General features: G+C 46.8%; 1 protein-coding gene across 3 annotated transcripts in view; it reads right to left on the bottom strand.

Moving 5' to 3' along the window:
• Positions 1-213: 213 nt before the first annotated feature.
• ITPKB (inositol-trisphosphate 3-kinase B) overlaps positions 214-23,219 on the bottom strand; it is a 112,334-nt gene continuing 89,328 nt past the window's right edge. For 2 of the 3 annotated variants that reach the window (XM_073338692.2, XM_073338693.2), the window contains exons 5-8: positions 17,231-17,435; positions 8,040-8,141; positions 6,634-6,705; positions 3,310-4,865 (exon numbers count right to left, since the gene is read on the bottom strand). In XM_073338692.2, the coding sequence (XP_073194793.1) occupies positions 4,410-4,865; positions 6,634-6,705; positions 8,040-8,141; positions 17,231-17,435 (835 nt within the window). In that variant the 3' untranslated portion in view covers positions 3,310-4,409. The other variant, XM_073338694.2, reaches the window with a different exon arrangement.

The following is a 23,219-nucleotide window of genomic DNA, read 5'->3' as shown; positions in this document are numbered from 1 at the left end:
TGATTTCCCTTTCATGTAAGTTCTCCCCCACCCACCCCTAGTTTAGGATCCGATTCTCCTCTTACTTACACCCAGTTTTACCCCTGGTACAGGTGTATCCAGGGACAGAATCAGGCCCTTAATGAGCGGGTGCTCACAGCAGGACAGGTCCCCTTGAGTTACTCCAAGGTTTGATGACCTGGAATGAACTCTTCCTTTGCAACCAAACATAGCTGGTTTTCATATGCCTTTATTTGGAAGTTATAGGCTCTTTACAGGCACTGTGCGTTGGTGTTTCAGTACAGTTCAGATTTACTATGCATCACCCAATGACTGAGGGGGGCAGGGCGGGAGGAATACCTCACAGCAACAGTTCCAGCCTCCAGGTAGGCATAAGACATCTGGGGAAACAATGTGCTTCTTTCGAAGCCACAAAGCAAGGAATTGGGTTTACAAAACAGACTTTAAAATAATATACATATACAGGAGCAATGCAAAGCTAAACTGCAGCTAAAATTGGTACATATCTAGGCTGCTGCTCAAAGCCCTTTCTCCAAAGCTGGAAAAGGACATTTTAAAAACTAAAAAGACAGGGTTTTTAAAAAAAAAAAAAAAAAAGATTCCATGCATTAAGTCGTAGTGTTTTGTGCAATTAAGAAGGAATGAAAATAAATATAACTTAAAAACCTTTTCCATGACACTAATGGAATAGGGGCAAGTTCATAAGGCACTTCCACAGGGGCTACTCTATGCAGCATAGGAAACCTGGGCAAAAAGCTGAACAGTGCAACCATTTACAACTATATGCTCAGAACTACAGACCTGTGCCTGGTGAGATATGAACTGAGAAAGTCTGACGAGATTTTAATCTCCACGAGAGAGACTTGTGCACGGCTAGGGAACACCAGATGGCTGAGTGGGCCCCTCCCCTCCCCACACACACCTAGCGCCGCAGTGAGGGTACCTTCCTGACGCAGGAAAGTTGCACCCATCTAACTATTGCAGAGCGGGCTGATAGCATCGCTGTTGGGGAAAGAGATGAGACAATGGTCTTTCGGAGTTGGGGGTGGGGAGGAGAAAGGTTCATAACTTCTGCCAGACTCCTGGCTAGCTTGTATTATTCATGGAACAAAAGCTGCAGGATTGTTCATGACCCAAGCTCAATACTGTCCTTATGTCCTAAGTTCTGGAGAACTCCAAGCTCTCCAGGAAGAGCAAGAGGCACCAACAGCCTTCCCCTCCCACATCAATAGCTGACCTTTAGCAAGCTAGCTCTGCTAAAAGCATGCTGCTTAGTTCAAATGTTCCAGGAAGTTAAAAATTAGCCTCCACCCTAAATAGAGAACTGGTTGTTTTCACAAGCCTTGAAGCAGAAAGGCCACGTATACATCCAATTTAGGCAGAGCCAATTAGGGAACAATTTGTGAAAACCAGAGCTGGATTTAGTGAGCTACATGGGTAACAAAGGGGGGGGGGGTGAAATTGCCTTAAATCCCTTTGTCTTACCCAGTAAAACTGAGGTGATAACCTTGAAAGCTGCCTCCCTGCCCTAACCTCCTCCATATAGCCCTGCAGATATGAGAGCTCTCAACGCACACCACTAGGGGTAGGTTGTTTGCACATATGAAAGAACCCTTTTAGACCAATTAATGCAATTCTATTTGAGATGTAGCCAGGACTGGTTCTAAAAGAACCCATAAGTACGCCTGGCATTTGCTAATCGTAAGGGCTCGTAACAAGGATACTACAAAAGACGCTCAAAGGCATTGAAAAGTACTGGAGACCGCTCCCCCTGTGAACTCCCTTCTGACCCAGATTTACCAGGGGTTCCCATTCCCTTTTGTACACCTGGCAGTATTAACCTTACACAGCACGGAGGACTGCTTATCTGATTATTGCTAGGAAATATCCACCAACCCTGAAGCCTTTTTAAAGTTTCATAATGGTCCCATAGTCACTTTTGCTCTCCTTCAGCCTCATCTGAGGCTTCAAGCCACATGGTAGGCCACCATCCCAGCTTAGGAGGGTTGGCAGTTGCTCCTATAATGGGAGCAGGATCGCTGGAGACAGAAGAGTAATCTCTTCCTTGTTGTCTAGGTTCAGACTATTGGTTCCACAGCATTCTCAGCCAGTGCTGGCCTACAAGGTCTGAGCATCAGCCTCAGATCGTCACGTGCCAGCACACTGCCCTACTGCTAAATTGCTCAAAGGCGATTTCAATTCGAAGATAGGCCGATGGTAAACATCTACAGCTGACAACGCCAGCCCACCACAGTGGTTAGAGGGAAGCTCATCAACCAGCACAAAACAGGTTAGTAAGAGCCACAGTTATACTACACTTAGTTATTGACAAGAACAGACTTTGCAATTCCAATGGCCACTCAAAAATAACGGAACAATCACAAGTGGGTAACAAGGTTGCTCGAAGAGAGAGAGAAACCTAGATCTCCTAAGGAGTCTACACCTCTAGCTTCCTAGGACGAAGGACGTTATTAAATGTAACTAAACCTCTCCCAACCTGGTGTCCCTGCCTTCACCTTCTCCAGAACACTTAAAATGGCAATCTAAAAGCTATGGAGTCTTGCCGGCTTGGAGGATGGTGTGTTACCAGCACCAGCCACTAGAGGGCAGATGCTCCTTACAGATGAATACGTTCTGTCATTCGCTTAGCTGGAAGGGCTTTAATTACACAGTTCAGGAGCAACAGAACTCAGGGTTCGGACACCATCTTCGTTCAACTGGAGGGCATGTCAGCTGCACAACTGCTCACTACATAAGTTCTTGTTAAAGAGAGATGGACTAAGAACCAGAAATGCTATGGAAAGAGCATGCGTTCGCCTAGCCAACCAGACCACAGTTGCTTGCTGCTCAGGCGCCCGCGATGAGCAACACGATCTGCTCCCATCTACTGAGCAAAGCCAAGGCTTCAAGTTCAGCGTTTGTTCTGGCAGGCGATCTACATATGTACAAAAACTAAAAACCACCTTAAATAGGGAAGTGATAGCTTTAACATGGGCGGGGGGCTGGAAAGTGTCTTGTAGTGCAGTTCAGAAGAGTCAGTTTGAGGGGCGGGATGCTGGGTAGTGGTGGAATTGGACATATGGCTTTAATGCAGGTCCTCGCTCTGTGACAGTTCCATTAGGATCTTAATGAGGTTGTCCAGCCCCCAGAGGTAGCCATCCTCTCTGTTCCCTTCCACCCATGGCACGTTGTGCTGGAGGAATTGTCCCTCTGGCAGTGGTGTGGTTTTCCCAAAGTCGATCATCCAGACTTTGGCCTGTTCCTTTTGGTCGTGAATGAAGAGGAGGGAGCTCCCAATTACCTGCAGAGAGAAAAGACCCCAGTAGTCATGCTTCCAGTTTTAGACAGACACATATGCCAGTCAGGGTATTGCTGCTTTTGTGGTCCCACTCCCATTATCTAAAACTGCACCTGCAATATTTTACGCTCCAGTTTTTGCATGTGCAAAAACTTGGATTTGTGCACACCAGCTGCATTTGCACATGCAAATCAAACATCTAAACTCCCTGATTTACTCACAAGGCACGGATTTTGTGCATGCAAGAAGCTTTGCCGAAGAGAGGAGCATGAAACTTTGGGCATATAAAATTGCAGCTGCAAACTTCAGAAGCCAAGTGGAGGTTCGGAGGGGTGGGGGGAGGGAGTGGGAAGACATAGGGCTTGTCTTCATGGGGACCCTCAGGAAAGTTAAGACTAAAGGTATGAAGTTAATGAACATCAGTTAAAGCACATAAAACCACTGAGTGAACGCTGCCATTCAGAAGTAAAGTGGCCTTACTGGACCTTAATCCTCCTATTTCTAGAGTCTTCAAAGGAGGATAAAGATACAGCAAACGTAGGCCACTTTAAACGAGAGCATCCGCTCAGGAATTCATGTGCCTTCACTTACGCCCATTAATGTCATACTTGCATTTGATCTGTCTTAATTTTGGGGTGTCCCTGCATAGCCAAGCCCTTTGCATCAGCATTTAGAATAAAGCTCTTCACAAGCCAAGTTCCTTATGGATGATCAATGCCTGGAATTAAGCTACACTCACTGGGTCTGCATCCTATGCTATACAAACACTGCCTCAGCAATTGTGCTTAAATTCTTGAATACAAGTTTCACACAGACAAAATGTTCCCTCCCTGACTGATGCTTCATCCAGTAACACTCAGAAGAGAGCCTGGGATAGGTTTCACCAAGGCTCATGGCCCCTGTCAGTCTACCAGGAGGTGACAGGACAGTAGGGTAACAGCCATCCCTTCCGTGAGCTGCTGCCACCACTACAAGGGGCTGTTTCACACTCTGATAAGCCTGTAGACAATGAAACCCTGTCCGTCCTCAGTGTGTGCGCATGCATCTCTCCCACTGAATCCAACAAGCGTTTGGGAGGGCATCCGTGTGTAGAGTTTGGCTGTGTATTACTTTAAGAAAGCTTTCCTGAAGAAGGTAATCCTTCTGCTGCAGCTTCCCCTCCTGGAGGAATCCCTACCAGGACAGCCAAGGAGAAGGTGGAACAGAGCTCACACAAACTCATGCAGAGAAGGGCCCCCTTTGCACTTCTCCTTCCTTTAATACCTGGCCTTATTTCCAGTTTGGCCTGGTGCTGAATATCCACAGAGCTCACTGACTCCAGTGGGAGCTGTGGGTGCTCAGCGCTTCTGAAGAGCCTGTGATATTTGCTTCCCCTGCTGGGCCAAGACAGCCCAGGTATGCGGACTTTCAGATCCCACTGCCTGGCCTGCCTAAGGTGTTCCCCAAGGTTCTTACCCGGTGCTGGGTTTGAGTCAGTCTTTGCATCAATACTGTGTTTCAGTTGTGCACATGGATGCCTGGATCGCATTTCATAATCCTCACTGCATAGTTTTGCCTCACATAGCTTCTGCTTCCCCAGTTAAAAAAGAATTCAGTCAGCGCATAGGCCTCAATTCAGGAAAACACTCAAGTAAGCTTCCCACACAGAAGCCTTTTACAGAGTCAGGGCCATAATAATGTGTCTCCCAGGTACAGTAGTTTGATGGACTCTATACTGATTTGCACTATTGCTATTCATGGTAGCAACGGTTAGCGCAACCCCTACAGGAGCAGCGAAAGTGGGCACTTCAGCTAGCCCCTCGAATAAGGGCCTAGGAATGCAGATGAGACTTGGAAGCTAGCAGAGAAAGACTCACTCAATTGTAGGAAGCCGTTCTTGAACCATGAAAGGGACTGAAGAGCAATTTGTTAGCTGGAAGGGATCCTAACAGCAGAAATTAGACTAACAAGACCATCTGACCAGTCACCAGACTGGTCAGAAGATGTTCCATGTTAATCACCAGTTCAAGACAGCATGGGGGAAGTGCTGGAGCCTAGCCCGTCCCCTGAAGCAGTCCCCAGGAAAGAATAGTGATGTAGCTCTAGAAGAATTCAACCAATGTCAGCATTTCGAAACAGAAGTGCTACCGTGTTTGAAGCATCACCCATTTTAGGTCTGCCTATAGAAAAAAAGTTTTTAAATGGAAGCATGTAGCGTTTGCACAAGTTGTTATAAATTTACATTTGTGAGGAGGCTTTCTCCCTCAGTGCATTGGAGCTTTCCCAGAGAGGTCTGGGAATGAATGCATGTCGGAAGCACTCCTTTCCACTCTGATAGCCCCCCTTTGCCCTGAAGGACCAGTTTCGCTTTAAAGAAATTACTCCTGCATAACTGCTTCATTCTCATCTCTTTGGTAACTGAGTTCTGAAAAAGCCTGCTCTTCCCACTCTCCAGAGGAGAACCTCAGCAACAGAACTCAGCAAAATTCGGAGTTTCTATCCCATGGAAAATGCTGACTTTTCAATATTTATTTTAGTCCCAACCCAGACTGAAAAGTTGTTATTTTGAAGTTTCCTGTGGAATGGAAATTCCAAGAGATTTCCATTTGGAAATGTCAAAATCCTTTGTTTCAACATTGGCTCAAAAAACAAAACAACCCCCCCCCCCAAACCCTGACATTGCTGCAATCTAAAGGTTTAATTTTGGTTTGTTGAACTGACCCAAAATCCTTTGTTTCGAGTAATTTCAACATTTCAATTGCCCTGAGACTTGTGATGTAGGCACAAAAACATGTAGGGAAAAATATGGAAACTATTTTCTGACAGAAAGTAATTCTGACAGAAGATCCCTGACCAGCTCTTCCCAGCAAGCTCTATAAGTGCTGTTTTGAGATACCTCAAAGGATGCTGGGAGAGTATCTGAAAGCATGTTTGAATAGCTCATGATGATGGATGCCAACCATTATCTGGAATTTGCACTTATGTAGACTTTAGTACATATATATATGATAGAATAGCTAGAAATATTCCTGAAGTCATATATAAGCATAAGCATTCTGAACAAACATTTAAACATGAGCTCCTGGACTAATAAAAATTGATGGTCATACAATTTAAAGATAGCTGTCACTTAGTGTCAGATGTGACAAGGTTATATCAAAGTCGTAAGTCATATGATCTCCCTGCAGGTACTAAGCAGACAAACCTATGAAAATACACATTTGAGAATAAACTCAAGTTTTAGAAATGTATGAGTTCTAATATTGACTATATCCCTTTCTTGGACAGAAACTACACTGTATACATAGAGACAGATCTAGCTAAGCATCATCTCAAGGGAGAAAGGCAAGTTTTACCTCATGGCATTTAAAGAATGGCGATGTCTCCAGAGTTTCACGGATCCCCTTCAACCGATTAAGGTAACCGTTCTGGAATGATAAAGAAAATAAGCTATAAGCACTACTGCGAATTCAAGTCTTTTCAAGCAAGTCATTGGTAAGACTTAGAGAGGGGTGTGTTAGACTAGTAACCTAGCGAATTTCTGGAATCCTTCAAAATCCCCTTGCTAATCACACCAATGTTCCTGGTCTAATCCAAAAAGCAGGCTAAATTATAAATATTCAAATACATACAGTACTGGCTAACTGTGCTTCCAGCCCCTCTTCTAAGAGGAGTCAAATCAACTGCTCAAACTCTGGCTCTGGTGGGAGGTTGCAGAGGGGTGGACTTCAGGAGGTTAGCAGTTTGACTGATTAGATTCACCTCTCATTAGCCCTAGCCTTAAACAGTGTCAAAGTGGTTTGAAAGGACTCCCAAATCAGTCTGCGTACATAGGAGCAATTTGGCCAAACCAGAGCTGGGCAGCGTCATTTACAGATCCAAGAATAAACCCGTTAGCTAACATCAAAGTAAACAGGCAGGTATGAAATTGGCAGTGCTAAGAGTCAGGTCATTTAGAGTCATTCGCTAGTAGGCTTTATATGGTAGGGCCTAAAACGGAGCTAGTTTATCAAATTGCATATTTCACCCAGTCTATGTAAAACATTTACAGCTAACCAGCTAGTTCACCTAGCAATGCGCAGCAGCACCATTTGGCATGTGGAGGATACATGGGTTTGCAGCGCTCAGGCCCAGGAGAGGGATGGCTACAGACAAGATGTTCCCCTCCCGCCCCCCCACCCCCAGCGCCCCTGGATGGCTGGGACACTGGGCACCCTTACAGCCTGCCTTATGAGGCAGCCCACAGTATAGGAAGGAAATCTTCTCCAGCCAAGCATCCAGAGATCAGAGGTAAGAGAACAGATGGAAAGGTCCGGTCTTTCTTCACCAGCCCCAGCCAGTACTGTTGGGAGCCTGCAGCCTCTTCTCCATATCTACAGCAGACTTCCCCTCCCCTGGTTTAGCCTACCAAGCCTACCCTTCTGCGTCTGTCCTCCAGCAGTGGATGGTTTGGTAATCCTACTAGCTGCCTGATATAATCAGTTGCCTAGCGCAAAGTCTGAGTGTCGCCATTACAGCGAACAGCGTGTTCTCTCCTAGCCTCTGCTTACCCCTGCACCATCTCCAGGCTAGGAAGTGGTCTCTACTTTGCCCTTTTGGTGCTATTTTCCAATAGGCTCGGCACAGCAGCAGCAAGGTTAATTCTGTGGTCCTTGACATTAGGCAATGCACCAGCAAGGCAAGAGTCTAGAGGAGGAAGGAGCCCATCCTCGCACCTGGCAGGCATTTGGGCAATGTCGTCCTAATGCAACTGCTGACTCACCAAAATGTTACGGTTTCCTTTAGTGAATTCTCTGAAGGCCTCTGTGACCTGTTCCTTTGTTCTTGTCTTCTTGAAATCCCGGTTCACTGAGCCATCTTCTTTCTTAAAAAGGGAGAGAAATCCAGACACATTGTCATGAGAGCGGGCAGTTAGAGGTGACTTGTGTTTGAAACGCTGCTAGGCATGTCATGAACCAGAATGCAGACTGGCCTCCTTGAGGGCAAGGGGACAGGTGGCCAAGATTCAAGTAAGTGCCATGAAATAATAATAAATAATACCTACTCTTCCATAGTGCTTTTCAGCTAAAAGTGCTTTACAGTGGGAAGTAATATCACTATCCCTATTTTACAGATGGGAAAACAGAGGTACTGAGAAGTCACGCAGCAGGGCCAGTGACAGAGCCAGGATTTGAACCCAGGTCTCCCGAGTTCCAGTCTAGTGCTCTATTCTCTAGGGGGTAACAGTCCTCTGCTTATGGAGGGTCAGATGCAGTGGCTATTTGCCTTACTGAAGATGTCAGAAGATAGACTGACCTGCCATTCAGCTCTTGCAGCCAACTTCAGTATTGCCCATTACTTAATAAAGAATCTTAGCAGAAACTGCCCAGTGTCACAGAGACCTGCCAAGGCCACTAACGACATGGGCAAGTTACTGTCCAGGGACATAGCACTGACTGACCCCAAACGCAGGTCCTAGAAGTAAGTACCACTCATTTTTTTGCCATGTAGTTCCTGAATTTCTTCTCCCTGCTTTCTCTGACCAGAATGTTTAATAGCCAGTGGCTGCCTCTTACTGTATTCTTGCATCAAGAAGAAGCAAGCGTAAAAGTTGTGCTAGAAAACATCTGAGGATGGAGGGAAGGGATAGGTAGACATTTCCCAGAAGGGGACACAAAAATCCCTGGGTAGCCAGTCTGATTTGAAACACTAGGGCAGCTTTTGGATGGGAAGGCATAATGCAGGCTGCAGCAGTTCACACATAGGCCCTGGGCATACCCACTTTACTCCCTACTGAAAACTGCAAAAAATGGTGGGTCTGCAGGAAACCCAGGTCCCTGGCCCATTGATAATGGCCAAGAGTCATAAAAAACGCCTGCCTGTCAGCTTTTTATGATCACCTCTGTGTTCAAGGACCGGGTCACGCAGTGTAAAAACTCAGCAAGTTGTGCACACTCTTCCCTCCCACTCCAGTTGAGCAGCATTGCTATCTGAACATCTCACCTGCTCAGGCTGCACCCAGCCTAGCCCTCAAAGGGACCCAGCACACCCTCCCAGCTGAACCGGCCTGCTTTCATCTGCTCCTGCTCAGCAGAGGAAACAGCCAAATGGCTCAAGGCCAGATTCCCATCACTTGGCAGCGAGCGGTACTTTGCTCCAGGAAGGGTCCCCTTGAAGTCAGCTACTCCACATGAGCAAGGATGTCAGAATCTGCCCTGGAAGGATTTCTTTAAGCATCACTGTCAGACGAAGATCCACAGTGGAGGCTTTGTGACCTATGTAGGTTGACCATAGATTGAAGAGTCAGGTCAGGTCTATCATTAAATATCTTCTCTCCTCCCAAAAGCCACAGAGCAGGCAATAAAAGGAGTTGCAAGAAAAAAAAAAGATGCAGTGGTCATGAATAGGCATCTCTAGCTTTTACCCTTGACCTAAACAAAGTCTGATGTAGTGAAGAGGTAAGTGTTAGGCCTTTTTTCCTTAAATTTCTCACCATTGCTAGGAATGGTGCAGCTCCACAGTGGTAGGAGGTAGACAGATTGCCAGCATGTTTCTCATTCGGTCATCTAGGCCTGTTCTGAGTGAGGTGGCTGTGGGGCACCCATGGTTGAGCTAGTCTATTGAGATTATGGAATCCTCATCACTGGAGGCTTTTAAGAACAGGTTGGACAAATACCTGTGAGGGATGGTCTCAGTATACTAGGTCCTGCCTCCGTGCAGGGAGCTGGACTAGATGGCCTCTCAAAGTCCCTTCCAGCCCTACATTTCTGTGTTCTATCAATAGCAATGGTGGGAAATTTTAAGAGAAAAGACATAGCCCAAGAGATTACATCCCAGGATTAGAGTTAACCACGGTTAAGTGCTCAATTTAATGGAGCTCTGTGCACAGCATGACAGAAATAGCAAGATGCCTCTGCTCCAAGGAGCTTACAGGCTACCAGGCAGCACAGATACATGCAATGCCAGACTGACAGTAAGGCAAATGTCAGATGTCAGGCACCAGTAGTGAATCAGCACAATACCCTTGCATGTCTGCGTCAGCACACTTCCCAGTAGAACTTTGTCCCAAAAAGGCACTCTTCTCCTACTATTCTGTTTCCAAAGGTCTTAGGGAAGGAAGTATGCAAACATCTGGAAGTCAAAAGATTGGGGTTCCATTCCTGCTCTTCCATGGACTTCCTATGGGATCTTTGCCAAGTCGCTTAACCTGTCTCTGCTTCCATCCCTTAGCTACAAAATGGGGGTGATGAAGAGTCTCCCAAACAAATTAAGAAAGCTATTGTGATGCTAAATCACTTTGAGAGCCTCAGATGCTGTAGAAATGAAGAGCATAGATCAGGTTCTTTCATTGTTTGTTCAGATTCTATAAACCACTGGGTAACCAGAATTCCCTTTGGGACCCGCACTTCCTGGATGTAGAGGCTAGTTTTAAAGTGTGTCCTATACACACAGCTTTGTTTCCATAGTCTAGCGCTCCATGAAGGATGACTTGTTTGCCCACAACACTCTGAAAGGATGGGAGCCGGAAAGACATCCTGTTATGCTGGGGAAGATGAAGTAAGAATGAAGAACTGGATCAGAGGATGAGGGAAGGAACAGAGTACAATGAATATCCTGTCCTGTAGCTTTAGATGTCCTTATAAAGTCTTCCCAGGGGCGTTCCGAGTATTCAACTGAGCACCATTCCCACAGAGTAAGGTACTGACTGCGGACAAGACAGTAAACTCTGAAATCAATCAGAAATGGAAGGTGAAATATGTGTGTGTACAATGCATGAATTGTTGGGGTGTGTAGACTGATCACGTAAATCAGTGTGCCAAATTTAGTCAGTAAATGATATGCAAATGTAACCCACGATTATGCACATTATGTAAATGGCATTAAGCAATAGTAAAACCTATAACTATGGATGATGAACAATCTCTCTTGCTAAAGTATGCTCAGTGGAGTGGATCTGTGCGATGTTCCACCTGTGCAGGAAAACTGCTGTTTGTGTGCGTGCAATTGGGAGCCATTTATAATGCATAAAGCCCTATGTGGTTTGGGACATGACAGCCTGAGATCATCTCAGGGCCTGTGCACCGTTGCAGGTGGCCAAGATCAGAAAAGTCATGCTGACAGAATGTGTGCTCTGAGAGAGTGGGGAAGTACCTTCAGAGGACGTTTGCTTGCTCAGCAACTTGCTCCTTCTTGTTTTCCAGAGGGAGAGTTCCCTGGCTACTATGCATCAGTCATATGAGCCCTTATACCAAGGTTTGGAAACCTCCCCCCACCCTGCCCCTTGGAGATGACAGATACCAACCTGGAGAAGGGCTATCACACTAGTTTCACATGTAAACTCCAGTACAGCCTTGCACAAAGCACTCAAGAAAGGAGGTGTATGATTACGAGTGGAGTCTTACATGCAGCGAGAAATAAATGGAACTGTGGATGGGCTTTGAGATAAGGCATTAGCTCAGTTTCAGAAAAGCCAGCTAGAATATTTATAATGCTGCTCCTATAATTACTCCCCTCCTGAAGTTTTCTCTGAGTTGCCAGGCACTGCTGTGGTGTTTTCAATAGGCTTGATATTTACAGGTGTTTTAGCCCCAGGGAGTTAATCTTTACAAAGAAGAAATATAGAGCTGGTTGATGGGCCACAGCAACTGGGCTTTCCCTGCCACCACCCCCACTTTAGCACCAGTTTTAGCCTACAGTAACTTTCGCATTAAGGCTAACTTCTTCTGTGAAATCCTAGAACTTGCAGTCAGCAAGATCAGGTTGCCATGTTCTTTCTTGAAGGGTGTTTGGGTGGGATTTTCAGGAGCCTAAGGAAGTTAAGTCAATGGAGTTTGTGTGACTATATAAATGTGTATACATCAATACAGCAGTGCACTATGCAGAGCATATCCTTCTGAGAGTGACTAATGCCTCAGGGTAGTTTTAACTACCAGTAGAAATGGGATCCATCTTGAGGTTTACCCTGGTTATTTTGGTAAAATCTGGCATTCCTAGCTTTTTCAATGCAGGAAAGCACCACTGTCCCCACTGTAAAGACAAAGAAATGCAGAGCCGGTAAGTGACTTACGGTCACCCAGCAAGCTGGGGACGGAGCTAAGAATGGGACAGGAACTGGGTTCCCAAGTCCCAGTCTTGTGGTCTGCCTACTAGACTCCGTTGCCTTCCTTTTGAAACTTGATACATTGACTAAGGGTATGTCTTCACTACCCGCTGGATCGGCAGGCAGCGATTGATCCAGCGGGGTTCGATTTATCGTGTCTAGTCCTGTACCTGAGCACCACAAGAAGCACAGGCAGAGTCGACGGGGGGAGAGGCAGCAGTTGACTCACTGCGGTGAAGACACCACAGTAAGTCGATCTAAGTACGTCGACTTCAGCTACGTTATTCACGTAGCTGACGTTGCGTAACTTAGATCGATCCCCCACCCCCTAGTGTAGACCAGGGCTCAGGCTCTCTTCATGCAAATCTCCACCCCACAACACTCGGCCTATTGATACTGGCACACAATTCTCAGTTACTTCAGTGGGAGCTGCTCGTGCCGATCTGAAAACAAGATTTAGCACAAGATCTTCTATATCAAGATATCCACTACAGACAACTTAAAGACAATCCTGACAATCCTGTTTTTCCAGGAAGATGTCCATAGTGAGAAAGTAGGGAGGGAAAAAACAAGAACTGTCTCTCAGTAAAACTTTCCTAAGTTTCCCCATGAGGCTTCGATAGCAGCTTCAAGATACTGAATGCCTGTTCTCAGCAGGGGATGCTTATCCAGCTATGAAACAAGCAAAGTAATACAATTCAGCAACATTTGCTCTGTGTAACACTTCAGCTTATAGGCAGGGGAAAAGATCTATGCCAGTAACCAAAGTGAAATGTCAGTGCTATAGATTGGAGGGGGGGCGAAATCTAGGAACTGAGGAATTAAGGAGTATTACAGTAATTAGAGGCAAAAGACTCAATTAGATGAGTCCATCCCCTTGCGGTATCTCTATACATAATCCACGCATGCAGCCCAGAAAACTATGAACAGACAAATACACTTGATCTTAGCAAGAGGACAGAGAGAAGCAACAGACGAATCACCATGTGCAAGATTTAGTCCTAATTGATCCAGCTACTTTTTAGTTTTAGTCGGGGGTGAAAGTAACTGAGGCCACTTACCGGTACAGGGCGGGGCGGCTCCAGCCTCTGGAAGGGGCAGGGCCTCAGGTGGAAGGGGCGGGGCTGGGCGATCAGCATCCCCCAGCCAGCCCTTCCAGTCCGGCTGGCCTGTGCCGCCCAGGGCTCCCGTGTTGATTTAAAGGGCCGGGGCTCTGCACACCGCTGCTGCTACAGCGGCAGTGGCGTCTGGAGCCCCAGGCCCTTTTAAATCGCCAGCCCCAGGGCAGCTGCTCCCTTTGCGCCCCCTCCCCCACCCGTCGGCGGCTGGGGGGGCCAAAAGGGGTAGGATCATTAAAGCGCCAATGGGGGGGGGGCAGCAACATTAAAGCGCTGCAGCGGCAAAGGACCATCCCTGCCCCTTTTGCTTCCTCTGTCGGTGGCCCTGCCAGTACGGACCCTACCAGCAGGGCCGCCGACAGAGGAGGCAAAAGGGGCAGGGATGTTAAAGCGCTCCCACGGCAACGCTTTAATGTGGGCTGGGTACGGGCCGGTGTGGCTTCTTCCCGGTACACAGGACCGGCCCCTACCAGCTCACGTTCACCCCTGGTTTTAGATTCATAACGTACACCAGCCAAAGAGTGACAGTTACAGCAATGGGAAATGGGTGAAGGGTTGTTCAGATTAAGGGCTGATATAGGGAACTGTCTGAGTGGGTGGAGGGAGCAAAGAGGAGGGGATTTAGTGGTGTTTTGAAGAGGGCTGGGAAAATCAGTCAAATGGGACAGTTCTCCACAGCCAGTAAGAATCAGCCTCCAATAGAACTGGAGGGGAAGGGGGAAACTGAGCAGTGGTCAGAACTGGTGGAACAGATGAGGGAGTGTGGATTATGGCAAGACGATAAAGGTTTTGAAGGGGGAAGGTAGCCACTGGTGGAGGACTCTCAGGAGAGCAACTATGCTGCAGCACACCAACCATGCTGAAAAAATGATTATTCTTACTTTAGCCCCTTTCAGCAAGTCCCTGAGTTACACAGACAGATACAAATGCAATACCGCCCTCTGGTCATGAATCTTGTTGCATCAATTCAACCTCAGAAAGGCCCACTCTTCTCACAATGGGATCGCCTTCATTGCTCGGCATTTGTCCAATAAAAAACATTTGCTAGGAGCATGGGTTGAAGTGGTCCAGTCACAGCAGTTCAATAAGAAGGTGCTTTTCAATGGGGCACCGTCTTTGCACCAGAATGTATGCTTGCATTTAGCCCCCCATTTTCCAAGTCTCTCAACCTTGTGGTTGTGAAGCCCTCCCTAACGTAAATGGATGCAGTGACGCCTGCCCAGTTATGCAGACAGCCTGAAACAGCAGCTGTGAGAATGCTGACTGAGTTTTAAATCCGATGCCTAGTGACAATACAAATAATCTCTATGTCAGCCATTTTCCCGTTGATCAAAGAGTGTTAAGAAAACAGGGCTGTGATTACGAGGATCTCCACAGAATACTGAAGGAGCAGCTGGGGTTGCGGGTGTCAGTTGGAGCGAGTGCCACTACTCGTTTTAACCACCACTTACCATTTGTTTTAACCTCAGCTTGTTTTAATCAGTCTGACCACTGGTTAGTGGATCTGAACTCTTAATCCCTTCTGCCCTTCTCCCCAGTTCAAAGCAGGGTTTCCTTCATTTTAATTCAGTTCTACAGCTATTGGATGTTTATCTCTAGTAAAGGGTTTGAAAGCGCCTAAGACCCATTAACTTGCAATGAGACTTATGTTTCTAAGGCCTGATCTACACCTAAAAATGTGATCAATCTAGCGGCATCGCTAAAGGCTGTGAAAAATTTTGTGCCCTGTGCCACATAGTTAGAGTGACATAACCCCCACCGTAGAATTCTTCCATTAGCCTGGCTACCACCTTTTCGGAGAGGTGGATTACCCACACTGATTACCTACCCCTTCTGTTGAGGTAGGACGCATCTACACTACGGTGCTACGGCGGCACAGCTGCAGTGCTTTAGCTGTGCCGCTGTAGTGTGGACATACCCTCGGTCACTTAGGGCTTGTCTTCACTGCAAAGTTGTAACTTGTTCCCCATTCACACATACAAACCCTTCACTCGAGTGTGGTGCTTGTAAATCAAGTTGGCTGGCCCATAAGGGGGCTCAGGCTGCAGCTCGAGTTAGCACAACTCATTAGCTGTTCACATGACCATCCTGTAGTGTGGATGAAGGCTAGTTCCACCTATGTGCCACTAGTCCTCCAATGCCTTCCCATAATTCCTCTCCCCCACCCAACCGTCCTCATGAAGGGACAGACAAGCTCCTCCACAATTCACTGGGAGATAATTCATAGAGTGGCTCTGCTTAACTGCAGTGCCAAGAACTGTGGGACGGCCTCCAGAATTCTTAGACCCACACACGAGTGAGTGCAGCACCTGAGTGGACAAAGCAGCTCGCATGCTATTTTGCAGGGTGGCTGCTCTCACTCAAGCTAGGCTAAAATTGAGAGAAGTAACTCAAGCGTAGATAACTCAAGTTAATTCTGCAGTGAAGACACGTCCTTCAGCACTTTTGCAAGAGTTACCCATTGTGTTTAAATGAGAGACAGAGCATCCTGTTACGTGGGAGAAGAATCTCCATAGCCCCTGATAATGATCATGCCTTGATACTGCAATCTGAGATGGGCACAAACTAAAACCCACATTCTGGTTTGGATCAAGGTTTCAGCTCAGAACTTTAGCACGACCATTCCAGACACCAAAACAGACACCCTGAGCTTTGGTAAAGTTCAGCTCCATTTAGGCTTTTGCTTCCCTCCATTATAGAGACTGGCTCATGTACTAAAAGGATTGGATCATGTTTTTGTCTGGGGGAGAGGGGAGGAGAGGAACAATCTACTACAGTTGTAATTTCATAGATGCAATTAGGATCCCAGCCTCTGCATTCCAAGAAGTGCTGCAAAGTCAATTAGACAAGCTGCCTCTAGAGGGCAATTTTAAGCTGCTAGGATGTTACACAGCAACTATTACTCTAGGGCCTGGTCTACACTTACAAGTTGGGTCCACATAACTACGGCACTCAGGGACGTGAAAAATCCACACTCCTGAGCGCCATAGTTAAGCCGAACTAAGCCCCAGCATAGACACAGCTATGGCGATGGAAGAATTCTTCTGTCAATCTAGCTACTGCTATTTGGGAAGGTGGATTACCCACATAGACAGAAAAAATATCTTCCATCACTATAGGAAGGGTCTACACTACGGCGCTCCTGTGGCAAAGCTACATGGCCTCGCTTTTCAGTAGTTAGAGCTGCTAGCTCTCTAGTGCCATCAGGGACGGTGGCAGTCAGTGAAACACGAGTCAAATGTGCAGAGCTTTTACAGAGGACTTATTTGTCATGCAGACTTTCCCCAGTTTACTTGTGCCTTTATCACAACATTTCACTCCTCTCTTCTACAACCATATCTCGAGAGACCGGAAGGGGAAGGAGCAGAAACAAATGCTGCTTTGAATTTTCAGGTCACAGAGGTGGATCACGATTTTTTTAAAAATATCTCTAAAGTTTGGAACGGGCTCAGTTCTCTGTTATTGGGGCAAGTTAGGACCCAAAAGTTTAGTCAAAGCTTTGCCTGCTGTTTTGGGTGGAAAGAGCAGTTTTCCAAGGTTCCCCTCAGAAGCCATAAGATGGCATAGGACATCTTGAAATGCCATGAGCCTGGTTCAGAGAGATTGTTTTTTGTGCACATTTCACCAAGTTTGGCTACAGAAATTTCATGCTACTAATAGGGGTTGTAGGAACTTAATACTTCTCCCAGGCTAGTTTTCCCAAGAATCCTACCAGTGACCAGTGTTATGGCATGGAGATGGGTCAAGCAGACTCACCTTTATCCCCTCGATTCTGAATCCCAGTGTTGCTGTAGAACTAATGGTCTCCCTCCACTGCATGTATCGGGGCTTGGTTACTGCATGCAGGGCATTCTCCTCCTCGGTTGGGGCATTGGGATCTACTTCAATCATCTTCTGATACATGTCCTTCCGCAGGTTTGGCTTCTTTCTGGCCTTTGTTAGCTCTTCCTCCAAATACGTTCTGCAAAGGAGGCAGAAAGATTATTAGCAGTTGACGTTAATAGCACTGAGGAGGGACGGCACTCCTTACTAAGGGACTGATCCCCCAATATAGTCCGTAACAGGAAGTCCAAGTGCCTTCAACTCCCATTGACTTCACTTGGAAGCGAGGGCACTCAAGGTCCTCACAGGACTAAGACCTAAAAAGGCAGTGTCATACGGGCAATTTCCAAAGAACAAGAACCCCCAACACCTGGGGTTGCAATAAATGTGTATACAGGCCTCAGGCCATGTAACTCATGAACAGGTTCTGCAAACAAAAACTCAACATTAGCAACCTGAGACGCGGTACAGGAAAAGTCCATCTGCTACCTTCAGTTACACCAAGAAAGCAGATACTGAAGGCAAATGCAGCATACACAGAAAAGCTTTTTTATTTCCAGCACACCTGCCATCATTCAGAGCTCAGCCCACAGACAAACATTACAATTCAGGAGCAACCCCAAAATGGTCCAATTTATAACATGTTCCAAGGGCTGGCTCAGTAGGAGCTGCTCTGCCATTTGCAGAGAGGGGCCAAGAGAAACACAAGACACTTGTACTGCAGTAGTGCCTAGAGGCTACAGTCAGAATCAGAGCCCTGCTGTGTCAGGCACTGCATAGTTAGCAACAGTCCTTGCCCCAGAAAGCATGTACCTGAGATAACAGAAGATATCCAGGGAGTAGCTGCCTATAGAGAAATGTGAAGACATTAACCTACATAAGACTTGTTTAACTGATCCTGCACAGTTTAGTACCCCAACCTTTCACCCTGTTGCAAATACTTCAGACATTCTGAATTTACTCAGGATTCAAAATTAATATGGCTAAAATCAGATTAGTTCCTCCACTCAGCCTATCCTTGCGGCCCCACAGTTCCCTCCTGACAGGTATGAGTGGGCTATGGGGACTGAGGCAGGCCAGTAATACCTCTGCCAGATCTATTCCAACACAGCTACCCTCCTCTCACTGCGAAATATCTAACAGGACTCTGGTACATTAGATGGTGTCATCTTCTGATCAATGGGTAGAGTTTACATAACTGAGAGGTAACTCTATGGGGATTTGCTGAAGCAAGTCAAAGATATCAGGGAAACAGATGACCATGTTCGGTCCTGGATAAATACTGGATAAGCTTAGGATGCCGCTGATGTGGTATTTAAGAGCTGTAGGTTTTCTCCACCAACGGACCGGTCCTGTGAGGTAGTAAGCACCTCTCCTGTCCAAGTCCTGCCACATCTTCCTCTCCCTCATTCCAAAGATCAGCCTTCAGCTAAAACTGTCTGGGCCCTAGGGTGACCAGACAGCAAATGTGAAAAATCGGGACAGGGGGTGGTGGCAATATAAGAAAAAAGACCCAAAAATCAGGACTGTCCCTTTAAAATCGGGACATCTGGTCACCCTACTGGGCCCTCACCACTCCAGTTACTGTAACCTCTTCTGAGGCCCCCCACAACACCCCCTCCAGCCCATACAGAAACTCAGTCAGTGGGATCATTTTCCATGACCATTGATCTGGCCACTGCGCAACTGCATCAGGTTTTTGCAATCACCTTCAAGGCCCTACTTCCACTCAAGCCTCAGACCCTTAACGTGCACCAAATCAGTGTCATCAACGAGAGGGGGGAGGTTTTCTCTTTCACTCAACCCTTCTCCTCTGGAATAACTTAGGAGCAGATTACTCAAGGTTTGTCTTGGATAACCAGTTTGGAACGCTGAGCAAACCTAAACAAGGAGTTATTCTCCCGAGCTAAATGAAGCTTTCAAAATGTGCTCTGTCAACAGACCATGTGCCATGGAAACTGACACAATTCAAAAAGAGAGAGAGAGAAGTTGCTACATCCCAACATTTGACTGTTAACAGCATCTGATGTTCCCTTTGAAAATCAGCTGACATGCTTTGATTTTTGTTGAAGTCTGTCTTGTGCTTTTTGGTACATGACCCTTCCCCCTCACCGCACACCACGTTGTGCTGCAGCAAACAGGGTATTAAACAGGATGTTTTCATACAAAGCTGTTTCAAGATAGCTTAGTTCATCTGGCATTAGTCTGTTTCAGTTGGACTATCAAGGAGGCATAAACCTGTTCCCACTCCTGTAAAATGCAGAGCAGAGTGAAGAGGTGTAACTTTGAACAGGTCTGTAGGATTCATAATGAAAAACAATGAGACAACTGGGAGGGGTTGGAGTGTGTGTTCCTCCATTGGACATATATGTCCTTTTCCATAGATTTTTATTGTTCTGGGTCCCATTTATCTGAAATTCTGTTCTCTGAAGAAGACATACAGAGTGTTTATTACCCTTGCTGTGGATTTTGGCCAGTCATCTCACAGTGATAACTGTGATAAATCGGGGAATTGGCAACAAAGTCTTACAGCTGTTTTCAGTCAGCCTCCAGACAGATGTAAGCTGCCACTTCCTAGAGAAACCCGCGGGTGGAGAAAGGGCAGGCGCCTCTAGGACAGGGTGAAAATGCTGAGATAGGATCTGCTCAGTCACAAGCAACAGCTAAGACCTGCCTTTGGATAAGTCCCTCTCAGAACAAACACTTTTGCCATCATCTGTTGAACTAACAAGATCTGCTAAGGAATAAACTCTGTGCCGGGTTTGGCTTCTCCACTGCTCTTTATGAAGGCCCTGTTGTCACAGTTTACAGCACTGGTTTGGGCTCTATAGGTGGGCTTGGAAGGATTTGATTTTTATCTGCAAACGTCCAATTTCACTGTACACACACACACGCACAAAGTGACACAAAAAATCTTTCCATCAATGATCAACAACATTTATAGCTCGGCCAAGTAAAAAAACTGCCGCTTGAGAACGTACTAAAGTCTGATTTAAGGATATTTACTTCACATATTTTGACGTGTGATGTTGACAATTTGTGTTTTAATGGTTATGAAGGTTGAACTTTCTGTATCTCAATGTCTATTATCATGAAATAATTATTTCTAACACCTCCATTGTTGCTCTCCACCCCCGGCCCCAGCCCCAGAATTTCCCACCTCTGTGAAAATTTAAATAGCTAACAATAGAAAAAATGCTTACAAATACACATTGGTGATATTATCCATCGAAATTATAATACATACAAATCAAATTCTACCCCTTCCTCTGGTAGCAGAGACATTCAATAACCTTCACCATTTGCTGCTTCCTAAACAGAGGACTTGTTCATGATATCTGGCCTTAATCTTCCAACTCATGGTTCCCCCATCCTTCCCCCCAGGACTTGCCCCCAATGGTAAGTTTCACTCTAGAAACACATGTGAATCAGTATTTCACAAGCTATAATCCTCAAAGCCCACCTGAAGTAGTAAAGATTCTAAAAAAATCATTTAACCTACCCCGTGAAAATGCATCTCGCTCTGGGGCAGCCATTTAAGAGTTTAGGAGAGCAGATGGAAAGCCACCCAGTTGAAATGCAGCAGGAAATCAGGAAGGCAGAATGTAATTACCACAATGTGAATCTGGCCAGAACACAGAGGTTATTCATAAAGTCCAACCATATCTAATAGCTACAAGGGATCAAAACCTTGATTTTACATCTCCAGAATAGCAGAACAGGGCCTTCTAACACAATTGTAGGAAATTGCTTTGACACTGACTGAGCAAAAGCATCATCTACTGAAATTCCACTCCCTATAGCAGAGGTGGGCAAACTTTTTGGACCAAGGGCCACATCAGGGTATGGAAATTGTATGGCAGGCCATGAATGCTCATGAAATTGCAGGCTCTGGGGTGGGGCCAGAAATGAGGAGTGCAGGGTGCGGGAGGGGGCTCCGGGCTGGGACACTTGGGGTGGGGTGCAGCGGGGGGGGAGGAGGGCTCCAGATGGTGGTGCAGGCTCTGGGGTGGACTCGGGGATGATGGGTTTGGGGTGCAGGAGGGTGCTCCAGGTTGGAACCACGGGTTCGGAGGGCAGGAGGGAGATCAGGGCTGGGGAAGGAGGTTGGGGTACGGGGGTGTGTGGCTCAGGGGTGCAGGCTCCGGGAGGCACTTACCTCAAGCAGCTCCCAAAAGCAGTGGCATGTCCCCCCTCTGGCTCCTACATGGAGGTGCAGCCAGGCGGCTCTGCTGTGTGCTGCCCCATCTGCAGGCACCGCCCCTGCATCTCCCATTGGCCGTGGTTCCCAGCCAATGGGAGCTGCAGAGGCGGTGCTTAGGGCGGGGGCAGCATGTGGAGCAGAGCCCCCTGGCTGCCCCTATGCGTAGGAGCCGGAGGGAGGTCATGCCGCTGCTTCCGGGAGCCGCGCAGAGCAGCCCCCGACCCTGTGCCCTGGCTGGAGCGCTGGAGCGGGGCAAGCCCCAGACCCCGCTCCCCAGCGGGAGCTCGAGGGCCGGATTAAAATGGCTTGTGGGCCGGATGCGGCCTGTGGGCCATAGTTTGCCCACCTCTGCCCTATAGCATGGTTTTTGGAAGTCTCTCTGCCAGCTACTGTCTCAGTTCAATCCTGTTTTGTACTGGGATCCTGTCAGAGTCGAAGTAGTTTGGTATGGCAGATTGGATAAACCAGCAAGACACAATGAAGCAAATAACCCTGCTGTATCCCTTCACATCCAAAGACCAGTTACAACAAAGCTATTCTCTTAGGTAGCTAAGGACTAGCTCTCTGCAGATGGGCCATGCTTTCTTTCTGTTTTGCGTATGCCCAGGAAGTGGTGCTCAATGGGTGCTTTACTTCCACATCTCAAGTAGAACGCAAGGGGGCGTGTGCTAGAGAGAATATGTGGGACGGGGTTTATGCGTATTTCTCATGGGACCTTGCTAGGCTAGATTATATCTGTTTCAGAACCAAGGCATCTGATCACATGGCAGGACATTACCAGAGCCTCCTCTCTTTTAAAACCTCACCTGAAACGAAGTGGCGAAGGGCTGTGGCTTCAGTTAGCATGTGACTTTTGGGTGGGAGGAGGGAGTGGGCAGTATGGTCTGAAATACTCCCCCTCCGAGCATAGTGAGGAGTCCAGAGTCTCTTAATCTGTGGATACCCTTCCCTCCCCCTCTCAGTCTCCCCTAGGCTTTATCCATCACTTTATCCTGTGCCCCAACAAATTTGATTTTAGGTTGAAGGTAACTGGAGGAGGCCGCTGCCTTCCAAAGCAAGGTAATATTGCTTCTCACTTGGAAAGAAGAAGGGTGGTAAGGCGTAAACAAGCAGTCTCTTCCTGCACCCACAACATTGCATGGTTTGAGAGTAGCAGCTGTGTTAGTCTGTATCCGCAAAAAGAAAAGGAGGATTTGTGGCACCTTAGAGACTAACAAATTTATTTGAGCATAAACTTTCATGAGCTATAGCTCACTTCATCAGATGCATGCAGTAGGGAGTACACTATCTTCACAGCACTGCTAGAGTGGGAAAACCCACAGCTCCTGCTTGGCTGGGAATAGCCAACAGCTCAGCTCAGAGGAATGCTTTAACCTTCTGTGGTGCAACATATTTGAGGAGATAAGCCTGAACCAAAATCCCATTTCTGACAAGCCAGAGTATACGTCTCAATCCTTTGGTTTGGACCCTTGCTATCTAGATTCTGAAATCCTCTGCTAGCCACTGAACATTGTAAACTTCATGTAGCTGCAATTATGGGTATAAGCCTTATTTTGTATTGTGGTAACACCTAGGGACCCTGAGCAGCTATTGTGTTAGGAGCTGTACACAGCTGGAAGTAGACAGTTCTCTCTTTATTTTGCTAGCATGTGGAGGCCGCAGTCAGCAAGCCAGGTCCAGTACAGATGCAGCCACAGCACCGCAGCTGCCTAGCCACTG

This window comes from Lepidochelys kempii, chromosome 3 (genome assembly GCF_965140285.1).
Source record: "Lepidochelys kempii isolate rLepKem1 chromosome 3, rLepKem1.hap1, whole genome shotgun sequence".
Classification (NCBI taxonomy): domain Eukaryota; kingdom Metazoa; phylum Chordata; order Testudines; family Cheloniidae; genus Lepidochelys; species Lepidochelys kempii.
The sequence above is the reverse complement of the archived record's forward strand: the minus strand, read 5'-3'. Positions and strand labels throughout refer to the sequence as shown.